This window comes from Heptranchias perlo, chromosome 38 (genome assembly GCF_035084215.1).
Source record: "Heptranchias perlo isolate sHepPer1 chromosome 38, sHepPer1.hap1, whole genome shotgun sequence".
Classification (NCBI taxonomy): Eukaryota; Metazoa; Chordata; class Chondrichthyes; order Hexanchiformes; family Hexanchidae; genus Heptranchias; species Heptranchias perlo.
In genome coordinates, this window is record NC_090362.1 from 6,706,321 (window position 1) to 6,726,719 (window position 20,399).

The 20,399-nt window shown below is 40.7% G+C and overlaps 1 protein-coding gene across 2 annotated transcripts in view; it reads right to left on the reverse strand.

Annotated features, from left to right (window-relative positions):
• slc12a1 (solute carrier family 12 member 1) overlaps positions 1-20,399 on the reverse strand; it is a 120,064-nt gene that overhangs the window by 51,706 nt on the left and 47,959 nt on the right. For both annotated transcript variants that reach the window (XM_067973348.1, XM_067973347.1), the window contains exons 10-15: positions 18,713-18,864; positions 16,181-16,288; positions 9,812-9,935; positions 6,961-7,062; positions 6,553-6,708; positions 3,137-3,236 (exon numbers count right to left, since the gene is read on the reverse strand). In XM_067973348.1, coding sequence (XP_067829449.1) covers positions 3,137-3,236; positions 6,553-6,708; positions 6,961-7,062; positions 9,812-9,935; positions 16,181-16,288; positions 18,713-18,864 — 742 coding nt within the window. The remainder of the gene's footprint in view (positions 1-3,136; positions 3,237-6,552; positions 6,709-6,960; positions 7,063-9,811; positions 9,936-16,180; positions 16,289-18,712; positions 18,865-20,399) is intronic.

Genomic DNA, 20,399 nt, shown 5'->3' on the forward strand with positions numbered 1-20,399 from the left:
AGTGATCTCATCGAAACATATAAAATTCTAACAGGACTAGACAGACTAGATGGAGGGAGGATGTTCCCGATGGCTGGGGAGTCCAGAACCAGGGGTCACAGTCTCAGGATACGGGGTATGCCATTTAGAACAGAGATGGAGACATTTCTTCACTCAGAGTGGTGAACCTGTGGAATTCTCTAACACAGAAGTCAGTGGAGGCCAAGTCATTAGATGGATTCAAGTAGGAGATAGATATATTTCTTAATGCTAAAGGGATCAAGGGATAGAGGGAAAAAGCGGGAACAGGGTACTGAGTTAGACGATCAGCCATGATCATTTTGAATGGTGCACAGTATTACTGTCCCAGTCTATATTAGGGTAGTTGAGGTCCCCTGTCATCACTACTCTATGGCTTTTGCAACTCACTAATTTCTCTGCAAATTTGCTCTTCTATATCCTTCCCACTAGTTGGCGGCCAGTAGTGTAATGGCACTTCTATTGTTTAACTCTAACCAAATAGATTTGTCCTTGACCCCCTCCTTGATCATTTCTCTCCAGCACTGCAATATTCTCCTTAATCAATACTGCCACCCCCCCCCCCCTCCTTTCTTTCCTTCCATATCCACCATCTTCCCATCCCACTGCAGGTTAATGACAAATGTGCAAGGTTTACATCTCCATCAGATTTTCCTTAATTTCTATCTCTGCTCATCAGAAAGGACGCCTGCATGGAAAAAGGATTTAGATGTTTGCGGCAGCCAGAGGACAGCTAAAGGATAGCCTAGGGGAGCACTTAGATCATCCTATGTACTTCTGCATTTTCCCACTGTTCCAGCTACCCATTACTAATAAGCCAGGTTCATTCAGAACCATTTACAAATTATTTCTCTGCTGAATATCTAGGCTGCTGTTCCTTTTAATTTTTTACCTTGTTAACTTAAGCTGCTGCATTAATTGATGCACTGCAGCAAAACATGATTTCCCTCCCCCAGCCCAGCAGGCTCCCAAGGAACAATGGTTGCAGAGCTGGGAGCCCATCCTGAATACCTAATTAATCCTGACCCACGAAAATGGGCTGAGGTCACTGCAGGGTCAGAACAGTTGGAAGTCTTGCCTGAACCCACTTCTGGCATTAACCCAGCCATCGAGAGAAATTCGACCATTGGCCTTTGTGTGGTGGGCAGGAATACTGCCTGACTCACATACCAATACTATACTGCAAAGTTTATAAAAGACGGTTTCCTCAAAAAAAACTTGCAGATTATCAGACTGTCTGAGAAATATGCTCCGATAAAGTTTTGTGGACTGATACAACTTTTATTGTTTCCTAAAATGTGTTTTTCTGTTTGTGTATTATCTTATTTGTAAATAAAACGGTCTTTTAGTTATAGCCTGTATGTAATGGCCTGAGAGTGGGGTATTTATCATCTTTCAAAGTAGACATGGTGGGAATGCCATGTGGTCTCTGGTGTGTCAGGCCATAATTACAGGTAATTGTTAGTCCTGCACCCTACTCATGGCACGTGCAAGGGTGCAGATTTCAGTTTGAAGCAGACTAGATCTGCTTATTGAAGCTGCCTTTTTTGCTGTGAATACAAATTAAGTGTTGGGAGAGAGCCTGAACTATTACTAGGAACCCTTCTTTTCTTCAATAATCCCTTTTTCCAAGCCAGCAATATTAAAATATTCCAGCAGTTTGGACATCTAGGACATTACACTACAAGATGACGTGCTGCTTATTGCAGTATTTCAGCATGGGTTCTGCTGTAGGGTGTTCTAGTGCCTCAAATACTATGATGTTCCTCAGAGGCAAGGCAACACTTTGATCTGTTGATCAATGTGTATAATGGTTTTGTAAGACCTCTTGTTTTTCCCATGTCGCAGGTTCACATTTTCATCAAGCATTTCCCTACATTTAGAAAGGCCAATATACCAACAATTGCTTTTTTCACCTCTACAGTAGGCTGAGTTTTAGCAGACTTTCAATGCCAAACTAGGCATTTCTGTAATTCATTTGCCAAACACTTCAGCCACTTCTCTGCATTCTTTTGCCCTCAAATCAATTTCATTCAACACAACTTCCCTCTTTCCCTCAGATTGCAAGACTTCCTGTTTCACCTAATGGCATCTACAAGTAGGAGGGTCTCTAGCATCAAACAGTTCCAGAAACATATTTGGGGCATCATTCACCTTCAATCTGACAGAGGATCCATTCTAGAAATGTAAACTTGTCTGTTTCATGATGCTGCCTGACCTGTTGAGTGTTTCTACCATTTTGTTACCTCATTCAGTTATTACCTATTCTTACACATATAACCTTCAATCACTTCCTCACATATTTTAAGCAACTTTTTTTTTGAGTTATTTGACAATGAACACCCCACACAATATTGTACACCTGCTTCCAAATCCTACACAATTTCATGAGTGCACATCGGGGCAGGGCCAGGACCCACCCCAATTTCTGACCCTGCCCACCCAGATTACAGCATTTTTATACCAACTATGTTCAGGAATAGGGGGCCCATTTATTTCCCATGTCTGAAATTCAGCTCTGCAAGTCGTTATTTATCCAATAGTTGCGGTCATAGTCGCGTCACCAAGAAACTGCTGGGGTCATGTTTTTCAGCATTTTGGGATTCATTTGTTAATTCAATTTCTTTAACTAGCAAAGAACAACTTATTCAAATTAGTCCTCACTGTAATCCCTTCTAATTTGTACACTGCTTTTCAAATTTGATCAAAGGATATTACACTTCCAGATCGCTATCAAAATTTATGAAATAAAAGCATTCTCAGAGTATCTAATACATTTATCAAAAGTATAGACTCAGAAATTGGTGAGGAAACTACTTTCCACCAGCTTTGTCCAATAAAAGTTGTAGAGTATTAACTGTTGAACAAACTTTAGAGCTTCCTCACTGGGTGTTCCAGAAAACACTGATCTGTAAAATGGAAAATAATGAGCTTGATACATTTCAACCTTGAAATCCTGCAGGAGTTTTCCCAATCTCCTATCATAGGCTTTCAGCTATTTTTCTAGAAGCTCTACCAGTCTTCAGGTGAAGTTACAGAGGAAAATTGGGAAACCTCCACAGAATTTAAGGGCCTTCATTTATATAAGTCAATCTTTGTTATTTTGTTCCTACCATACCTGAAGTTTTTAATATGATCGTTCACTCCAGTCAGTGAAAGGGCATCTTGAAGGGCAGTGACATAAGACATGGCCTGAGCTGAAGAGCCCCAATTTACCTCTGTTAAAAACAGTATTTTAAAGAGTCAGTATCACAAATTGAAGCAAAATTATTTTCTTGATTTATCATACTGAAATTGGTCATTTCACCTGTTGGTTAACACTGTGGCCCTGAATTTCCACAGGATGCGTTCCACGAGCACATTTGTGTCAGTGCAAGATGAGTTGTGCCGACCAATAGTCTGGAGAGCTGTTTGCACCAGACTTTTATGGATCAGCTCATTTCCATATCCACTGGAGGAGTCATTGGCATAAATCCCATGTAAAGCGGGAGTAATGTGCTGGACTGTAACTTTTAAAAGGCCAGTTCTGGTTTAAAATTCAGCAGCAGGCTGGGGGAGAAGCAGGTATGGACCAAAGTACTTGGCTCACTTGGTTCATGCCAATTAGCTTGACTAGATGTCTCATGAGTGTTATTGTGTCACTTTAAGAAAACTACCAAAGCAGCAACTGGCAACGGCAGCCAAAGTAGGGGCACGGTCATGGTCCAGTGGCATAAAAGAGCCCGCAACTTCAATGACATAGACCTGCAAACCCTCCATGATGAAAGAGACAGAGTGCCCATAGGAGGAAGTCTCCAAAAAATGTCTCATGCCATATGGAGTGAGGTGGCACTCGCACTGAATGTCAACTCTCCCCAGGACTACAGATCAATGCCACAAGAAGTTCAATGACCTGACCAGTGCCTCGTTGTAGCACTTTTTTTGCTGCTGTTTGGGTCACTGAGTGGAGTCATTATCTATGGCAGCAGGGGATAGGCCTCATCGCCCATGAGCCATTCTTTAACCTGATTTTCTTCCTTGAAGAGGTCTGGGAGGGTCAAGTTTCAAAGGAATAATGGAATGAGACAACTTCCAGCATATCTCACTTTAACATGTAGCATCCTTTGCATGTTGTCACACACAAACTGTGCATTCAGAGAGCGGTAGCCATTCCTGTTTAGAAAGTTGAGGGTTTTTTTTGGGTATCATTGATTGCACCCTTGACACTGGGAAAGCCAGAAATCCCACTAAATTGGATGGCCCTATCCCATTGCCGCCTTGCTGTGATGCGAAAGTTGGTGAATTCCCTAGCTCTCCTGTAAAGTGCATCAGTCACCATATTTCAGCCTGGCTGATATTAGAGATCTCCCGTGACTGCCTGAAATTACCCGTGCCATTAAAGTTGAAACGGTTGTCACCTTTATAGCCAGACTGTGGCAATTCGGACAGAGCATGGCTGTAGGTTCTTGTGCAATCGGTAGCAGAGCTAGCCTATTGCTTCTTTGGTGAAGCGCAATCTTCTAGTACATATCTCCTCACTAAGGTTCTCATTGGACCTGTGTTGCCTGTATATTCACTGGTGAGGGTAAAACCTGGTCCAGTGCATCTTCCTTAAATGTTGCATCACTTTTTTTTCCCTCCATCCTCTGCTCCTCTATTGTAATGGCATAGAATGGTATGCCCATAGAGAAATGGCATACCTGCTCCTGATAAGCCCTTACTGTGGGTGGGTGCGGGCTCAAACTTTTCTTGTGATTTCAGTCTTAGACAAGTCCAAGGCTGTCTAGGCAGAATGCCGAAAAAGATAAATTGCTCCAAAAAGTAATTCTCGCAGCTGCAGTGATCACCACTCAAACTCTCCACACTCTTCAGGTGCAGATACACCTCACTTTCACCTGTCTCAGTTGATGCTGGTAAAACTGCATTTTAATCTCATTCTAATTTGCCCCTAGTGCATTTTGAGCATGCCAGGAAATTGGAGGCTGCAGTGTCACTGGTCCTCATCATATATTATAATGACCTCACGAGATTCAGCACGGGGAGTTGCAGAAAGGATCAAATTGTATTAGGAAACTTGGAGGTGGGCAGGTTTTGGGTGAAAACAGGTGGAAACAGCTTCTGCCCAATTTTGCTCCCGAAAAACAAATAGAAACCCTGATTTTGCACTGAAAAATTGTTAGTAACAAAATTGAAATTTAGGACCTGATATTTTCTCAGAAGGGATTAATTTTCTGAGTTGGGAGTAGTAATTTTGTGAATTGATCGGGCGTTTAACTTTTGCCCGTGCTCCTTATTTTACTCATGGGATTATTTTTTTGTTTGTTTATTAAGCAGCAATTGGTATGGAACATACAAATTTATTTAGGAATTACTTTATTCCACACTGCATTAACTTCTCCCATTTAAAGCTGCCATGAAAGCACCAGAGGGAGTCGGTAGAGTTCCAGTGTTGAACAGAGCGGGAGATACCACCTAAAGGATGAGTTGATCAGTGAACTTTACATAGCCTGTCACATCAAGACTGGCAACATTAGAATATCTTGGAAAGAAGGACACAAAACAGGTGAATACAGGGTAGAAGGTTCAAAGCCATAGGAGCAGATGGACAGGATTTGCTACTAATGAACATAGCATGAGTGTCAAAGACATGACACGTACCTGAACCTCAATGAGGCAGTGAGTAAGGAGGCTGCACCTTGACAAAGATGGGACCTCAAACCCTGGTCAACTAGAACCGGGTCAACCTGCAGCCATAGAACATCCAAATAGCACGCTTAGCAGATGTGAAAGAGACCAATGCACTCAACTTCAATGCCAGTAGGTGCTTCCAGACAACAAAAAAAAGACCCCTCTCAGAAAAGCCAGTATGCAGTTCACTGCTACATCATTGAGGTAACATTACTGCCATTGTAGGCAAACATGGCAGCTAATTCTCTAACGCCCGTTTCACACTACTGCTCAAGGCCAATTTCACCCACTTTGTTCCCATCTTTTGAAATTGAACAGATATTATCAATCAGTTCAGATATGCACTAAACACAAGCATCTAGGCTTTCCAACTGGAGGGTATCTTTGGTGGGGCAGGACTTCTGCCAACCACAATGATAGCCCCGGACACTTTCTGATTACAGGGTTATTTGCATGCTAGAGCAAGGGAGGCCTCCGAGCTGCCTGAAAAACTAAAATGTTGGCCAAATTTTCTCCTGCTGCTCCTGGGGCTGTGAACGGCTGCACAGAGTGCGACTGCATAAGCCCCTTCATGATTAAATCCGAAGGCCCCTCCATTGACCAGTGCATGCTAGATACCAAGGCCTAATGGGTGGTCCCTGTATCCCATGTCCGCACTGGGCAAATGGTAGGAACACGGCAGAGGCCATGTTTCCCCCAATGTCACATCACTGGCATGCACCCACGCACATTTCCAGCGCTGTCCACCTCAGATCGGATGGAAAAATCAGCAGAAAACCTAGGCCAAAATACTTTTAGCATGTTTGAAATGGTACATTCAATTCATCATTTTGTGCATGTTCACTAAAGACAACTAAAAGCTCTCACCTGGTTTGTTGTAAATCACATAAATATTAAGGAATAATACAATTGCAACTGTGATTACAGCTGCCCACCAGTTGATGACAAACATGACAGCACAGCACAAAATAGTTCCAAGCAGCGACACCCACATGTTGTAAAATCTAAATGCAGGACGCCACCCTGTTAAAACACATGGGATTACATCAATAGTGGATTCACATTCTGCTCATTTTAAATTACAAAAGAAAATCATGAAAACTGGCAATATAAAAACTGTGTTCAAGATGCCGACTTATGCTGAACTGCAAAATCAATAATTCATGCAGAACACTGGTATTTGAATAGTAAAACGATGCTAGATAGTAATCACTAACATGAGGACTTGAGTTCTTGTCAATTTATATTCAGTTGAAGTCCATGCTTAATACTAACCTGGAGTTTTTGAATATGAAGCATGAAAACATGAAAAATTGATGAGTGCATATGAGGCCAAGAAGAAGTTAGAGATAACTGGAGCAATGGTATTCAGTTCAGCTAAAAAAAAAATCAATGTTTACATTTCAGATTTCACCAAAATACAATATGGGAACACAAGAATACTTATTTATAGGAATGTTATTTTAAATTCCAAACTTTTTTCCTCACCTTAACCCTTCATTTTAGCTCAAAATCCCACTACTAGTGACAGAGAATTTTCTGGGCTCAGTGTTAACGTGTTCAGCATGTACTATTTTCAAAACTGAACTGTCAAATTAATATGCAAACCAAGAGCATGTTTTCAAATTTTGATAAACACAATTAGAGATAGTCACCATTTCACACTTCAGTTTGTACTACATTTAATTAAAACAAAGCATATATAGTCACTGTTCCATTTTGTACATACGATTTAAGTATTCTAAATTATTTCCATAATAAAACCTATCAATTTTTAAGGAGGTAACAAGGAGGGTCGATGAGGGTAACGCGTTTGATGTAGTGCACATGAATTTTAGCAAGACTTTTGACAAGATCTTACATGGCAGACTGGTCAAAAAAGTAAAAGCCCACGGGATCCATGGGAAAGTGGCAAGTTGAATCCAAAATTGGCTCAGTGGCAGGAAGTAAAGGGTAATGGATAGCAGGTGTCTCTGTGGCTGGAAGGCTGTTTTTAGTGGGGTTCCGCAAGGCTCAGCACTGGGTCCCTTGCTTTTTGTGACATATATTAATGATTTGGGCTTGAATGTGGGGGGCTTGATCAAGTAGTTTGCAGATACAAAAACTGGCCGTGTGGTTGATAGTGAGAAGGAAAGCTGTAGACTTCAGGAAGGTATCAATGGACTGGTCAGGTGGGCAGAAAAGTGGCAAATGGAATTCAATCCACAGAAGTGTGAGGTAATGCATTTGGGGAGGGCAAACAAGGCAAGGGAATACACAATAAATAGGAGGATACGGAGAGGTGTAGAGAAACAAAGGGACCTTGGAGTGCATGCCCACAGATCCCTGAATATAGCAGAAAGGTAGAAAAGGTGATTAAAAGGCATACAGGACACTTTCCTTTATTAGCCGAGGCACAGAATATAAGAGCAGGGAGGTAATACTAGAACCGTATAAAACATTGGTTAGGCCACAGCTTGAGTACTGCGTACAGTTCTGGTCATCACATTACAGGAAATATGTGATTAGACTAGAGAGGGTACAGAGGAGATTTACCGGGATGTTGCCGGGGCTGGAAAATTTTAGCTATGAGAAAAGATTGGATAGGCTGGGGTTGTTTTCTTTGGAACAAAGGAGGCTGAGGGGAAATTTAATTGAGGAATATAAAATTTTGACGGGACTAGATAGAATGGATAGGGAGGACCTATTTCCTTTAGCAAAGGGGTCAGTGACCAGGGGGTATAGATTTAAAGTAATTGGCAGAAGAATTAGAGGGGAGCTGAGGAGAAATTCTTTTCACCCAGAGGTTGGTGGGGATCTGGAACTCACCGCCTAAAAAAGGTGGTAGAGGCAGAAACCCTCAACTCATTTAAAAAGTACTTGGGTGTGCACTTGAAGTGCGGTAACCTACAGGGCTATGGACCAAGTACTGGAAAGTGGGATTAAGCTGGATAGCTCTTTATTGGCCGTCATGGACATGATGGGCCAAATGGCCTCCTTCTGTGCCATAACTTTCTATGATTCTCAACTCTTTTCCCATGCATTTAATTTGATTGTCCTCTTCCTATTCCATACATATGTTCTTATGTGCAGCCCAAAATTTTCAGCAGTGGAGTAGACAAGCACACATACGAACATCTGTATGGAATGAGAAAAAGCCATTCATCCACCAAGGCTGCTCCTTCACAGGTACAATCCACTTCATCATAAACTCTACCATAAGTAATTAATCTCCCGAGGAAAAGCTTTGCATAAATAGTCCCAAAGGCAATCAAACAAAACTCAATATTAATCTATCCCACATTTTGACTATTCAATTGTGGCGAGCTTCTTTCCAGACATTTCCTTAAACTCAGAAGTACGACATGCACCATGTTCCATAGAATATTTGATTATCTGTCTACTTATAACATTTAAATCACATTCACTACTAGATATTTATCCAGTTCAGTGTTGCATGAGTTAACCAACATTACATTAAGTTTTTTGCTGGGAGCTTGTTTCACTATCCAGTATTCTGCAGGGTAGTAGGAACATTTCTTCTTTGGGGTAGGGGAAACATTTCTTCTCACCTCCAGTCTTGACTGAAGCTAATTTTACATTATTGTGTTCCGGTCTACGTTCATCACAGGTAAGTAGCCAGTTTTCATTTAGGTTAGCCATAGCTCTCGTCTTTTGCACCCTCAAGTCTTTTTTACAAACAAATTGAGCTATGTGAATTCACAATCTAGACCCTTGTTGTGCTTCTCTGTACTCTCTTCCAACACATCAGTGCCATTTTGAAAATGCTGCACACAATATTCCATTTTAGGCCTCACTAGAAAACAGAAACTTGTTTTGGTGGTGTCAATTTTTAAAAATTTTTATATAAAATTATATTTAACATTTATTTTAGTTTAATGCCAATATTGCAGTAATCGCAATTTGAATGTTTGAATTTCTTTATTGCTGTAATATTTTTACAGTATCATGGAATGGGAGCGGAAAACTGAAAACCAGATGGCCCAGGGAGATAAATTTCCCTAAACCTGTGAACAGTTTAAAGGTTAAAAGGTTTTACTGCTGAACAGAGGTATAAATGGCAATCAGTTTTTCAAACATAACATTTAAAGCAAATATGTTTTTTTAAAAACTAAACCTCACTTACCAATCAAAATGAATGCAACAGCAATAACAAAGGTTAAAATGTAGCTTCTAATTGGTTCACTATTCTTCCCATATCCCTTGCCAAAGAAATATAGCCCCTTGTAAATATTATCCTTGCAGAGAGCCTGTGGGGACAATAAGCTCAATTACTCACAACACATAATATCGCAGCTCTTTCCAGAAAGGAAAATAGTCTTAGCAGGAGATTACAAGAAGTTTTAGCTAGAAGAAAAGGCTATTGGGCCGAATGAGATGGATCAACTCTACCTACAAGCTTTCTCAATATCACTCCTTCCATTCTCTTTCCAGAAACACATCTATTTCACTTAGAACAATTTTTACTAGTCACTTCATTGGACATTCCTGGTAACTTATTCCATAACTTGATTACCCTTTTGATGAAAAAGTTTCATTTGACATTTCTTACTCCTAACTTCTTAATTTTGAATTTGCTCCTTTGCTAGTCAAACCCTTCATTATAGAGAACAATTTGCCTGACAATCCCTTTCATAAGCCCCAATACTTCAATTTCGTCACTGCAAAATCTTCTATTTTCCAAAGAAAATAAGCCAATCAAGAATTGTCAGTACTTTTAAGGCAAGATAACATACATTTAAAATAAAAACGTGCTCTCCAAAGCACTCAAATAGAGCAACGTAAAGTAGCAGCAAAAACTGGGTAACTTAAGTGGAGCAGAACAAAAAAGGTAGGCACTAGGCTGAGGAAAAGCAAAAGGGCAGAAATAAATTTAAGAGGGGCTGGAACTGAGAGAAATAAGTTAAAGGGGAGCACCAATGTGAAATAAAATTAAAAGGGGACAGAGCCAGTCAACCCTGTTGTCTATGGTAGAGGGGAATTCTCAGCTGAAGAAAAAGATCAGTGCAGATGACTCTACATTTTGCACCACAGCTTCTGAAATACCCTCCTTTTACTTCAACAGGGGATTCTCCACTAATGTGGTCAACAGGGAATTAGACCAGGACTGTCCCATTTCCCATGCTTCTGCCTTCTACCTCCTCTCACAAATAAGTTACCCTGGTCCTCACCTTCCACACCTCCTGCCTCCACCAGATCATTTTCTGCCATTTGCTAAATTATCCCAGCACCAAAGACATCTTATCCTCCTCTCCAATCCTTTCTCCGCTTTCCAGATGGACCGTTCCCTCCACGTTATCCTGCTTCACTTTTCCACGACCACTACTTCCACCTACCCTTCCCTTGGCACCTTTCAGTGCAAACTATTTACACACCCTTTTTTTCTTTAATGTTTTAATTCTTCGGTCCATTACTTGACTGAGATGATCTGCTACATCATTCCACTCATTGTTCCTATCTGGGTTTGTCGTTTTTATACTTTTTTATACACACACATACACTTTTCCCTCTCCCCTTTTACTGATTGCATTAATGTGACTGTTGCCCTCTTAAGTTTCATTTCTGAAGAAGGGTCCTCACCTGGAACATTAACTTGTCTATTCTCCCCATAGATGCTGACTGACCTGTCGCATGTTTCCAGCATTGTTTTTGCTTGAGTTTTATTTGTTTAGCTGATAGTGTTAGAAGCGTCCTGTTGCTTGACACACAGCAGACATGAGGGGAATTGGTCCTTGTTTTTCCTGTTTTCCAGGCTTAAAACAGGGACAATAAGGACCAGTTTTGGGGCGCAATATCCTGCGCCCAATCTGCGCATGGGGTATGGGCACTAATGTATTAGTAAGGCAGGTTCCCAGGCATCTGTGGCACTCGCCTGAAACAGGGGTTAGGCTCCTTGCATATGCAAATTAGGGCTGCCTGGAAGGACTCAGTGACAGGTAATCGCACTTTAATGAGGTGTGAACAATTGCTTGAACTGCCTGAAATAGTCAGTGCACTTTTATAATTGACGCCTATGGTAATAGAAAATGTTAGCACCATTTGTCCGATATAGGTGGCTGACCGGGATAAGCGGGGTTGGTGTAAGCGGTGGGGACTGTACAACAAATCAGCAAGAAACAAACAAACAAAAGGCAACCATAGCCGATTTTTCTGGTGTCACAGGATGCGTATGATGCACAGCCACAGGTTGAGGGGGAATAAAAAGTTCATCTAAACGGTGTACAATATAAAAACAGCTCTATAATTATGAGCAAATGAGCACATAACCTATGTAAATCTCCCACAGCTGAGCATTTCATGCAGATGAGAGCATAATGCAGTTAGAAAATTGGGTAGGGCAGCTTCTGTTTTCATTCCTGTAGAGTTTGTGCAGAATTATAACTGGCAAAATGGAACTGTAAGAAGTTGCAGGATAATTAGCCAAAGCAACAAAGGTGTAACTAAATACATGCAAAGTGCAATCTGCATCATAATATGCATTATAACGATCTTGCCATCCTTCGGTTGTTGCAGGCTAAAGTGGTGCAGCGCCAGCGTCAGGAGGGTGGGGGGGGGGGGGGTGGGGAGGAGAGAGGGGAAAGAGGATGCCGATACGTGGTTGTGATAACAGGACAGTATGCCTGCTCAGGCTTCAAAAGCATGGATGCCTTCTTCCTACATCAATGATATTGCTGTGACTGCAGGCACACTGCTACATGTGTGCCACAGCTTATTTTTCACCTTGTGCTCTCAGTAGATGAAGGCAGCGTCATGGTGCCAGGAGTGGGAGACAGAAATCTACATAATCATACTCACCCTCACTGTCACTCTTGCAGAAAATTGTGCTTTTTCCCAACAAGCACCTCACTCTTCAGCATCAGCACAGATCACTTGGTGATGGTACCAAAGCACAAAACAGTCTTCAGAGGGGGCAGCAGGCTCTTTTTGAAGATCCATTTCATTGCTGTCATTACTGTGTTGTCTAGGAATGGGGACTTAAGACAAATCATTTGGAACAGAGAATGATGTTGGGGGCATGGTAAGTTCCTCCCATGTTATGGAGCACAGTTTAAAGGCATCCTCGATCTCTGAGCACATATTTATATAGCATGCAAACTTACTGCCTGCACTAGTGCATTAGTGCAGGAAACTCATGGTCAGTTTTGATTCTTTGGGAGAAAGAATGCAGAGCCTCGGAGTGAAATGTAGGAGTTTTACAGTTTCAGTGACACCCACAGATGCAGGCCTAAGCACTGAGCTCTTGACTTCTGCTTTGCAAAGCAGTGTCCACCTGCGGGGATGGCGCAATTGGATAGACTCCTGTGAAGCCAAAAAGTTCTGAGTATCTGGTTTGCAAATTTCTGAATTCTTGCAAGGAGGGGTGACAACATTCCCAGCCAATCCTAAAACTGATGCAGTCTTCCCAATTGCTTGTACATAGATTTCCTCATTCAGCAGCCCTCCAGTTGCAATAAATATGGCAATGTGTCAAGTTATGTTCTCCAGCCAAAAAAGACTTAATAAAGGAAGGTACAGGCACAGCATGAGCCTTCACATTAAAACATTGTACTTCAAGGTCTTGGTGCCCCCCAATCCACCTTAGCACACACCAGCATCTGTCTATGGTCACCATTACAGAGGATGACTAGTCTCCTACAACCAACCAGAAGACAATGAGATCAATGCCATACCACAGCATTTCAGCAGCAATAGAGCAGAGCTAAAAAATTTAATTATCTGCTGACTGGCAACAGCAACCAGATCCTTTGGTCCCTTGTTGTCCTGCTCATCCCCAGGAGGCTGTAGTTTATCAGTATCCTGCATGCTGTTCTCACTTTATTGCAACATTTTTGAGCATATACAGCACACCATACGTTGGACACCTTCTCTGGGTCACACAAATAATTGCAACAATAGAATTTTTGCTTTAACACTCAAAAACAACATTAAATGAGGCCAATTTTGGCACGGACCTCTTAATGTGCCTCAGGCTAACATCGCACATTATCTCCACATTGATTAATATCCTTTTTTTTAAAAAATGGCTTGGTGTGCCTGCAATCAATGATACCCTGCATCTTTGGCAAATTACCAATAGCAAAGGAGTGTTTCTGCCTGGATGTGCAGTGCTGCAGCTTGGTGCTAAAGTGCACACAGAATCCGTGTCCTAACAAAGCCTTGATGACATTGTGGTTGCATTGTCATTGTGAATGATTCACTCATATCATAGCAAACGCTGAAGAATAGAAAATCAGGGATCTGGTCACTTTAAAAGTTACAGGTGTAATGGCGATTACTCCACAACCTCAAGCACCATAATTTAGTGACCAACTCCCTGGGTAACTGTGTACAGTGCTTGCCAGTTTTTTTTTCCCCCAGTCACATCCAGGGAGTTGGTCCTGAGGCATTAGATGCACTCACAGGTACCGGATGCCAATGCAATCTGGTCTCCCTTTTATACCTCTATCATCGGCACTTGTGTACTAAATATAAAGAAACACAGGTACTACTTCTCAATCTTTAAAAATTGTACAGCATTTAGTGCACTCATTATTTTAACCATTTCAAAGTTAGGGCAGACAATGACTGGAATATTTAAGTGGAGGTCAAGAGAAGTGGAATCACTTATTGTGTCAAAAAGAGGTCTAAAGGGATCTTTAAAAAATTTACACTAGCTAAAAAAATTCCCTGCCAAACATTTTACCTCCAGTTTGGAGCAAACAGTGAACAACTTAGGTCTCCAGCATAGCTGACACTGCAACCTCAATTTTCCCTGTTTTCTGCCAGAAATTGCAGCACAAACCTTAACACCAGGTGAGCTGAATGGATAACCAATTTCCTCAGAAGATACAAAGACTGTGAAGATAAATGGGCACTTGCCATCCTTTTAACAACACCTAAACAAAGATCTCTTGTGCTTTGCTTCAATTTCTCATCTTCAATGCCTGGTGGGTCTCATCAAAACTGATCATTTGTTCAGAACTCCATTCTTCACAAACTAAACAACCCTCCAACCGAAAGACAAGTGTTGACTACATCACTGCAGCTAGAAAAACTGAATTAGACAGTGAATGGAGAAATGCTGTTTTATCTTCAGTGCTCAGAAAACCAAGTCAATAATTGTGACAAGAAAGATTTATCATGATCTTGCTCACCCAAGTCTAAAATATGCAAATGTTTACATCTTATGATTGAATAATCATCTGATCGCTTTTGAGTCATAAAACATGATGGGAAAAACTTGGTGCCGCTTGTCATCATGAACACCTTAATGTTCTATCACCTGGTGATGGAATATTGCAGTCTTGTTAGAGAGGCTGTAGAGCACCTCTTGCTCCTTGTCACAACTACAGCCCAAAGATGTGCACAGCAGCTGATTTGAGGATTGCCTTCTCTAAGTCATATCAGAGATGTGGTTGAGAGATCAGTCCTCTACAAGACTGACTGAAGAAGCATCATTATATTTCTGTCAATCCAAAAACTGCATAGAAAACCAGGAAGACCATGCAATGCTATTGCCTGTGGAACTTATTTTCTCCAAAGAGCACTGCCATACTGAATAGTTAACGGTTTACTGAACCAGTATTGCTAGACCATGTATTTGACTGGGAAAATCTGACTTGCCTGTGGCTATCCCAATACAGTTTGTCTAGCCCCTCCCCAACCACTCTATGATTAAACTCAAATCACATTATTAGTGTATTCTCTGGCCACATCCTTTTATGTCACCTATTCCACAAAATAAATAAACTATAATACAAGAAGAGTGCAGAGCTCACAATTGACAATGTCACAGGTGGGCTAAGGTTTTCCTCATTGGTGGGATAAATAGAAGATATAGCATAGCACATTTGTTGCATACAATGTTTATTTCATGGATGAAAGAGATTCATGAGCGACAAAGATATATACTTGCACTCAAGAATACTTGCATGGTGGTCATCGAGGTACTGATGTCATCAATTTGCATTTGGTTTAAGAGGAATCAGGGTATCTACGTGTTCTAGTTATTAGAATATCACTTTGATATGTGGGCGTTGCTTGGCTCCATTTTACTAAGGTTATGCTTGCACAGGTATTTTTTGAGTCAACTGTGCAGTGCTAGTGTACTTTTTGTATCAGGTGAGACTCCAAATTGCTTGGAATTATGGCTGGAGAACCTCCATGATTACAGCTGAAACTCATTGATGACAAGTGTGCACACAACTGTTTAATTTTTAAACCGGTCATGGCTTTTGTTGTATTCTACAAATGTAAAACAAGCATATCTCATTATATTTTAGACTATATAAAGTATGCAAAATATTATTCAGGTTCCCAATGAATAACTTATGTATCTTACATGTTTCTATTACAAATTAAAATTTTATATTTGTTCTAAAGGCTGTAAATAAAAAGATGCATTTTTAGTGGTTTCAATTTATTAGTAGAAACAACTTTTATGTTTATAAAAAACAAGAAAAACTGGTTTCTGGATTATATTTTATTACTGAATAATTAGTTTCTGTTCTCTTACCTGGAAAATTTTGGGTGCACTGACTAACGAGGCCAAGGCAGAGGAAAGAGTGGCTGAAAAGATTCCTGCAGTGATGAGGGGACCAAAACCAGACACCATGCTCATAACCTACAAAACACAAAAGGAGAGACTAGAACTAGGGGGCAGTTTAAAAATAAGGGGTCTCCCATTTAAGATGGAGATGAGGAGAAATCTTTTCTCAGAGGGTCGTGGGTCTATGGAACTCTCTTCCCCAGAGAGCGGTGGAGGCAGGGTCATTGAATATTTTTAAGGCTGAGTTAGATAGATTCCTGATTAACAAGGGAGTCAAAGGTTATAGTAGGTAGACGGGAAAGTAGGGTTGAGGTCGCAATCAGATCAGCCATGATCTTATCAAATGGCAGAGCAGACTCGAGGGGCCGAATGGCCTACTCTTGCTCTTAATTTGTATGAGCATAAAACAACAAGAATATCTAACTGCTCTTCTATTCTATAGCCTGGTATCTTACATGTTCATAAGACACCATCCAAGATAAAGCAGCCCGCTTGATTGGCACCCCATCCACCACCCTAAACATTCACTTCCTTCACCACCGGTGCACAATGGCTGCAGTGTGTACCATCCACAGGATGCACTGCAGCAACTCGCCAAGGCTTCTTCGACAGCACCTCCCAAACCCCCAACTCTACCACCTTGAAGGACAAGAGCAGCAGGCACATGGGAACAACACCACCTGCACGTTCCCCTCCAAGTCACTCACCATCCCGACTTGGAAATATATTGCCGTTCCTTCATCGTCGCTGGGTCAAAATCCTGTAACTCCCTTCCTAACATCACTGTGGGAGAACCGTCACCACACGGACTGCAGCGGTTCAAGAAGGTGGCTCACCAACATCTTCTCAAGGGCAATTAGGGATGGGCAATAAATGTCGAGACGCCCACATCCCATGAACGAATAAAGAAAAAAAAAGTTGATCCTTTCATGGAAACATTTATTTATTTCAGTTCTTTAAAGGATTTTGTTTTTTATGTCCATGTATCTTTCACATATATTTTAGTTCCTTTACTGGCACATTTGGTTGAAATATGGTAAGGTGGTTAAAATTCTTGCAGTATGCAATACCAAATGCCAATTGCAGACTTATCACTTTTGTAACAATTAAGGCACAAGCTTGAAATAATCGAGAGTCAGACAGAAAATTAAGGAAGCAGCACATCTTCCTGCTGTGAGCTGCATTAATAATCTAAGAAAAGAACAGAAGAAAAAAAAATGAACTTGAAAAAAAATTGAACTGGGTATTTTATTCCTCAGTCTAGGCTTATACCATTAATACTATATATTGCCATAAAACTAGCATTTAAATTAAAATGTTAGAACAATCTAAGCTTTGGTTGAATATGAAGCCATAAACCTGTGAATTCTGGGATAAATGCTGCCAGACTCTACGCCGTCAGAAGGGCCTTGCACATAGCCAGCACATCTTGGAAATGGGTGTGCTGCCCACGCTTCTCCATCCATTTTCCAATACTCACTGGCTGCATGCGAGGCTCCGTTAACGATATAGGTCTTGTAGATCCCTGCAGGTTAAGATCGCAGGCAGCGGGAAAGGGGCTCTGTTTTAACTGCCCATCCGCCCAGTTTCCACCAGGTGCATGGGGTTAAAATTGACCCCAATGATAGGAAGCAGCTGGGTTGAGAATTCCAAGATAATCAGTTGACATACAAACACAAATGGGAACAGCAGCAAAACTGGGTAACAACGATATCAGGATTACTTGAGTCAGGAAAACCCAAAGAAACAGAAATACACGTATCTTTATTATCACCTTGAAATACCACACATAATTCATTACTCTTTGCAATGTGGTTCTATGGAGGCAAATATGGCAGCCATTCTGCACCTGCAACATTCCATAAACAGCAATGAAATGAACGGCCAGTTAATCTGTTTTCATTTGATTATATTGATAGATGGAGAAAATGCTAGCCTTGACACTAGGAGAACTCCTTGTTCTTCAAATAATGCCATGAAATCTTTAACGGCCACATCAACACACAAATAGGAAAAGGCTAGCTCTTCATCCAGAGATGTTAAGTGATCAAACAAACTGAGCCACAAGTCTGTGTAGAAGATTCAAAGCATAGAACAAGCCCAGGAAAAGGGGTGTGCTTTTAACTTAAATTATGAAAACTAGCATGCTTGGAGAACTCCAGTGACTATTCCCATACTGATAGAGGGCACACTTACAGATTTGAGTCAGTCCTTCCAAAACAGCTACTACTGATTAGTTAAAGGCTACTATCATAAACCTGCATCCTTACAACAGCAAACTCCAAATAGTGGGCGCCAACCTGAAATTTAGATGGTTCCACTGAAAAGAAAAATTGGACTGTTTCTGTAACAGGCACCCAACCTGCAACTCCAGTTTTACACTCCAGCAGTAAGTTGAAAATTACCCCCATTATCTCCTGTATTCAATGTAAAAGTTCCTACCTAACAAAAAATATTAAATTAGGCCTTAATTGATGACCACATAAGACAAGTAATTACCTGGAAGTTATTCATTAAACCAAAATCGCATGTCTGTGTGTTACAGACAGAGAAATCATATCCCAGCATACAGGCTGCTGAACCATTACAGCTTGTCGAAGAACTGATGGTATCATTGGCATTTCCAGTGGCATCACGTACAACTGTAGCACCTGAAAGGAAAGACAGCAAAAAAAAGATTTTAGTGTTAAAAAAAATGTGCAAATTCAGTCTCAAATAGAGTTAGACTACATATTGGAGGTCATGGCTTAAAAGAGGCTTCCTGCTTATATATGACCATTAGAAAGTACAAACTTGAATCTATATAGTGTTTTAATGTCCTCGGCATCCTAAAACGCTTCACAGCCAATTAAGTACTTTTGAAGTGTAGACACTGTTGTAACGTAGAATCATAGAAAGGTTACAGCAAGGAAGGAGGCCATTTCGCCCATCGAGTCCGCGCCGGCTCTATGCAAGAGTAACGGTAGGCAAATGCGGCAGTTAATTTGTGCACAAAAAGGTACCACAATGAGATAAATGACCAGATAATCTGTTTTGGTGGTGTTGGTTGAGGGATAATGTTAACCACTACACCAGAAAAATGCCCCTGATCTTCTTCAAATAAAATCATGGGATCTTTTACGTCTACATGAGAGCAGAAAAGGCCTCAGTTTAAACATCTCATCTAAAAAGATGACACCTCTGACAGTGCAGTACTCCCTCAGTACTGCAGTTGAAGTGTCAGGTATGTGCTCAAGTCTCTGTAGTGGGGCTTAAACCCACAACCTTCTGCTTCAGAGGTAAGATTGGTACCACTGAGCTAAAGCTGACAGTGATAATAATAGTCTCACAATAATTAAAGTAATAATCACACTTGCCCATACAGTGCTATGTTTATAATTAAAGCATATCCAAACACATAGCCTGTAACAAAAATATTTCACATTGTTGAAAAGTAAGTAAATGCTAACCTATGTTAACAAGTTGCAATCAAATTTAAAGAAGTTTAGCCATGCAATGATCATAGAAATGGCAATATTCATAGAGGAGGTTCTGTACACAGCTAACTTAACTTTGCTTTCTGAAGTCTAATCCAAGAGATATTTTTGCTGTTGAATCCATAGTTTAATAAAGGAAACAGAATGCTGTACCAGAAGCATAGTTTATGTTATATCTGGTTACAACTTTCTGTTCCTGGGTATCTTTTCTGCAAAAATGAAAAACATCCTCTATGACCTTCATTATATATAAATGAAGATAGTGGTTCAGATGACGTGTATAAGTTATTCATGCTTCATTGTTGTGGTTTGACTTAGTCTTGATCTTTTGATTGCATTACACCCAGCTATCCCTCCCAGATATCTGTTGTTCTCTATTACTGGGATTCTACAACACGTGATGATATTGATCGCAACATTCCATGACAATCCAGTGAATAATCTGTCTGCAAGATCCAAAAGTCAAGAGCGCCATGTGCAGTGTTCCATTGTGTAAACATGGTTACATTTACATAGATGCCAAAACTTGTAGTCTGCAGATCATTGTGATAATAATTAAATACAGTTACTCAATTCAAAACTAGAATAATTAGATTAGATAGGGAAATGGTACAATTAGAGTTAGAAGGTAAAATATGCTAGATTGAGAATGGGAAAGAGAGGGCAATAGGACAGAAAATAATACGGTGACCAGAATTAAAGTTTTACAT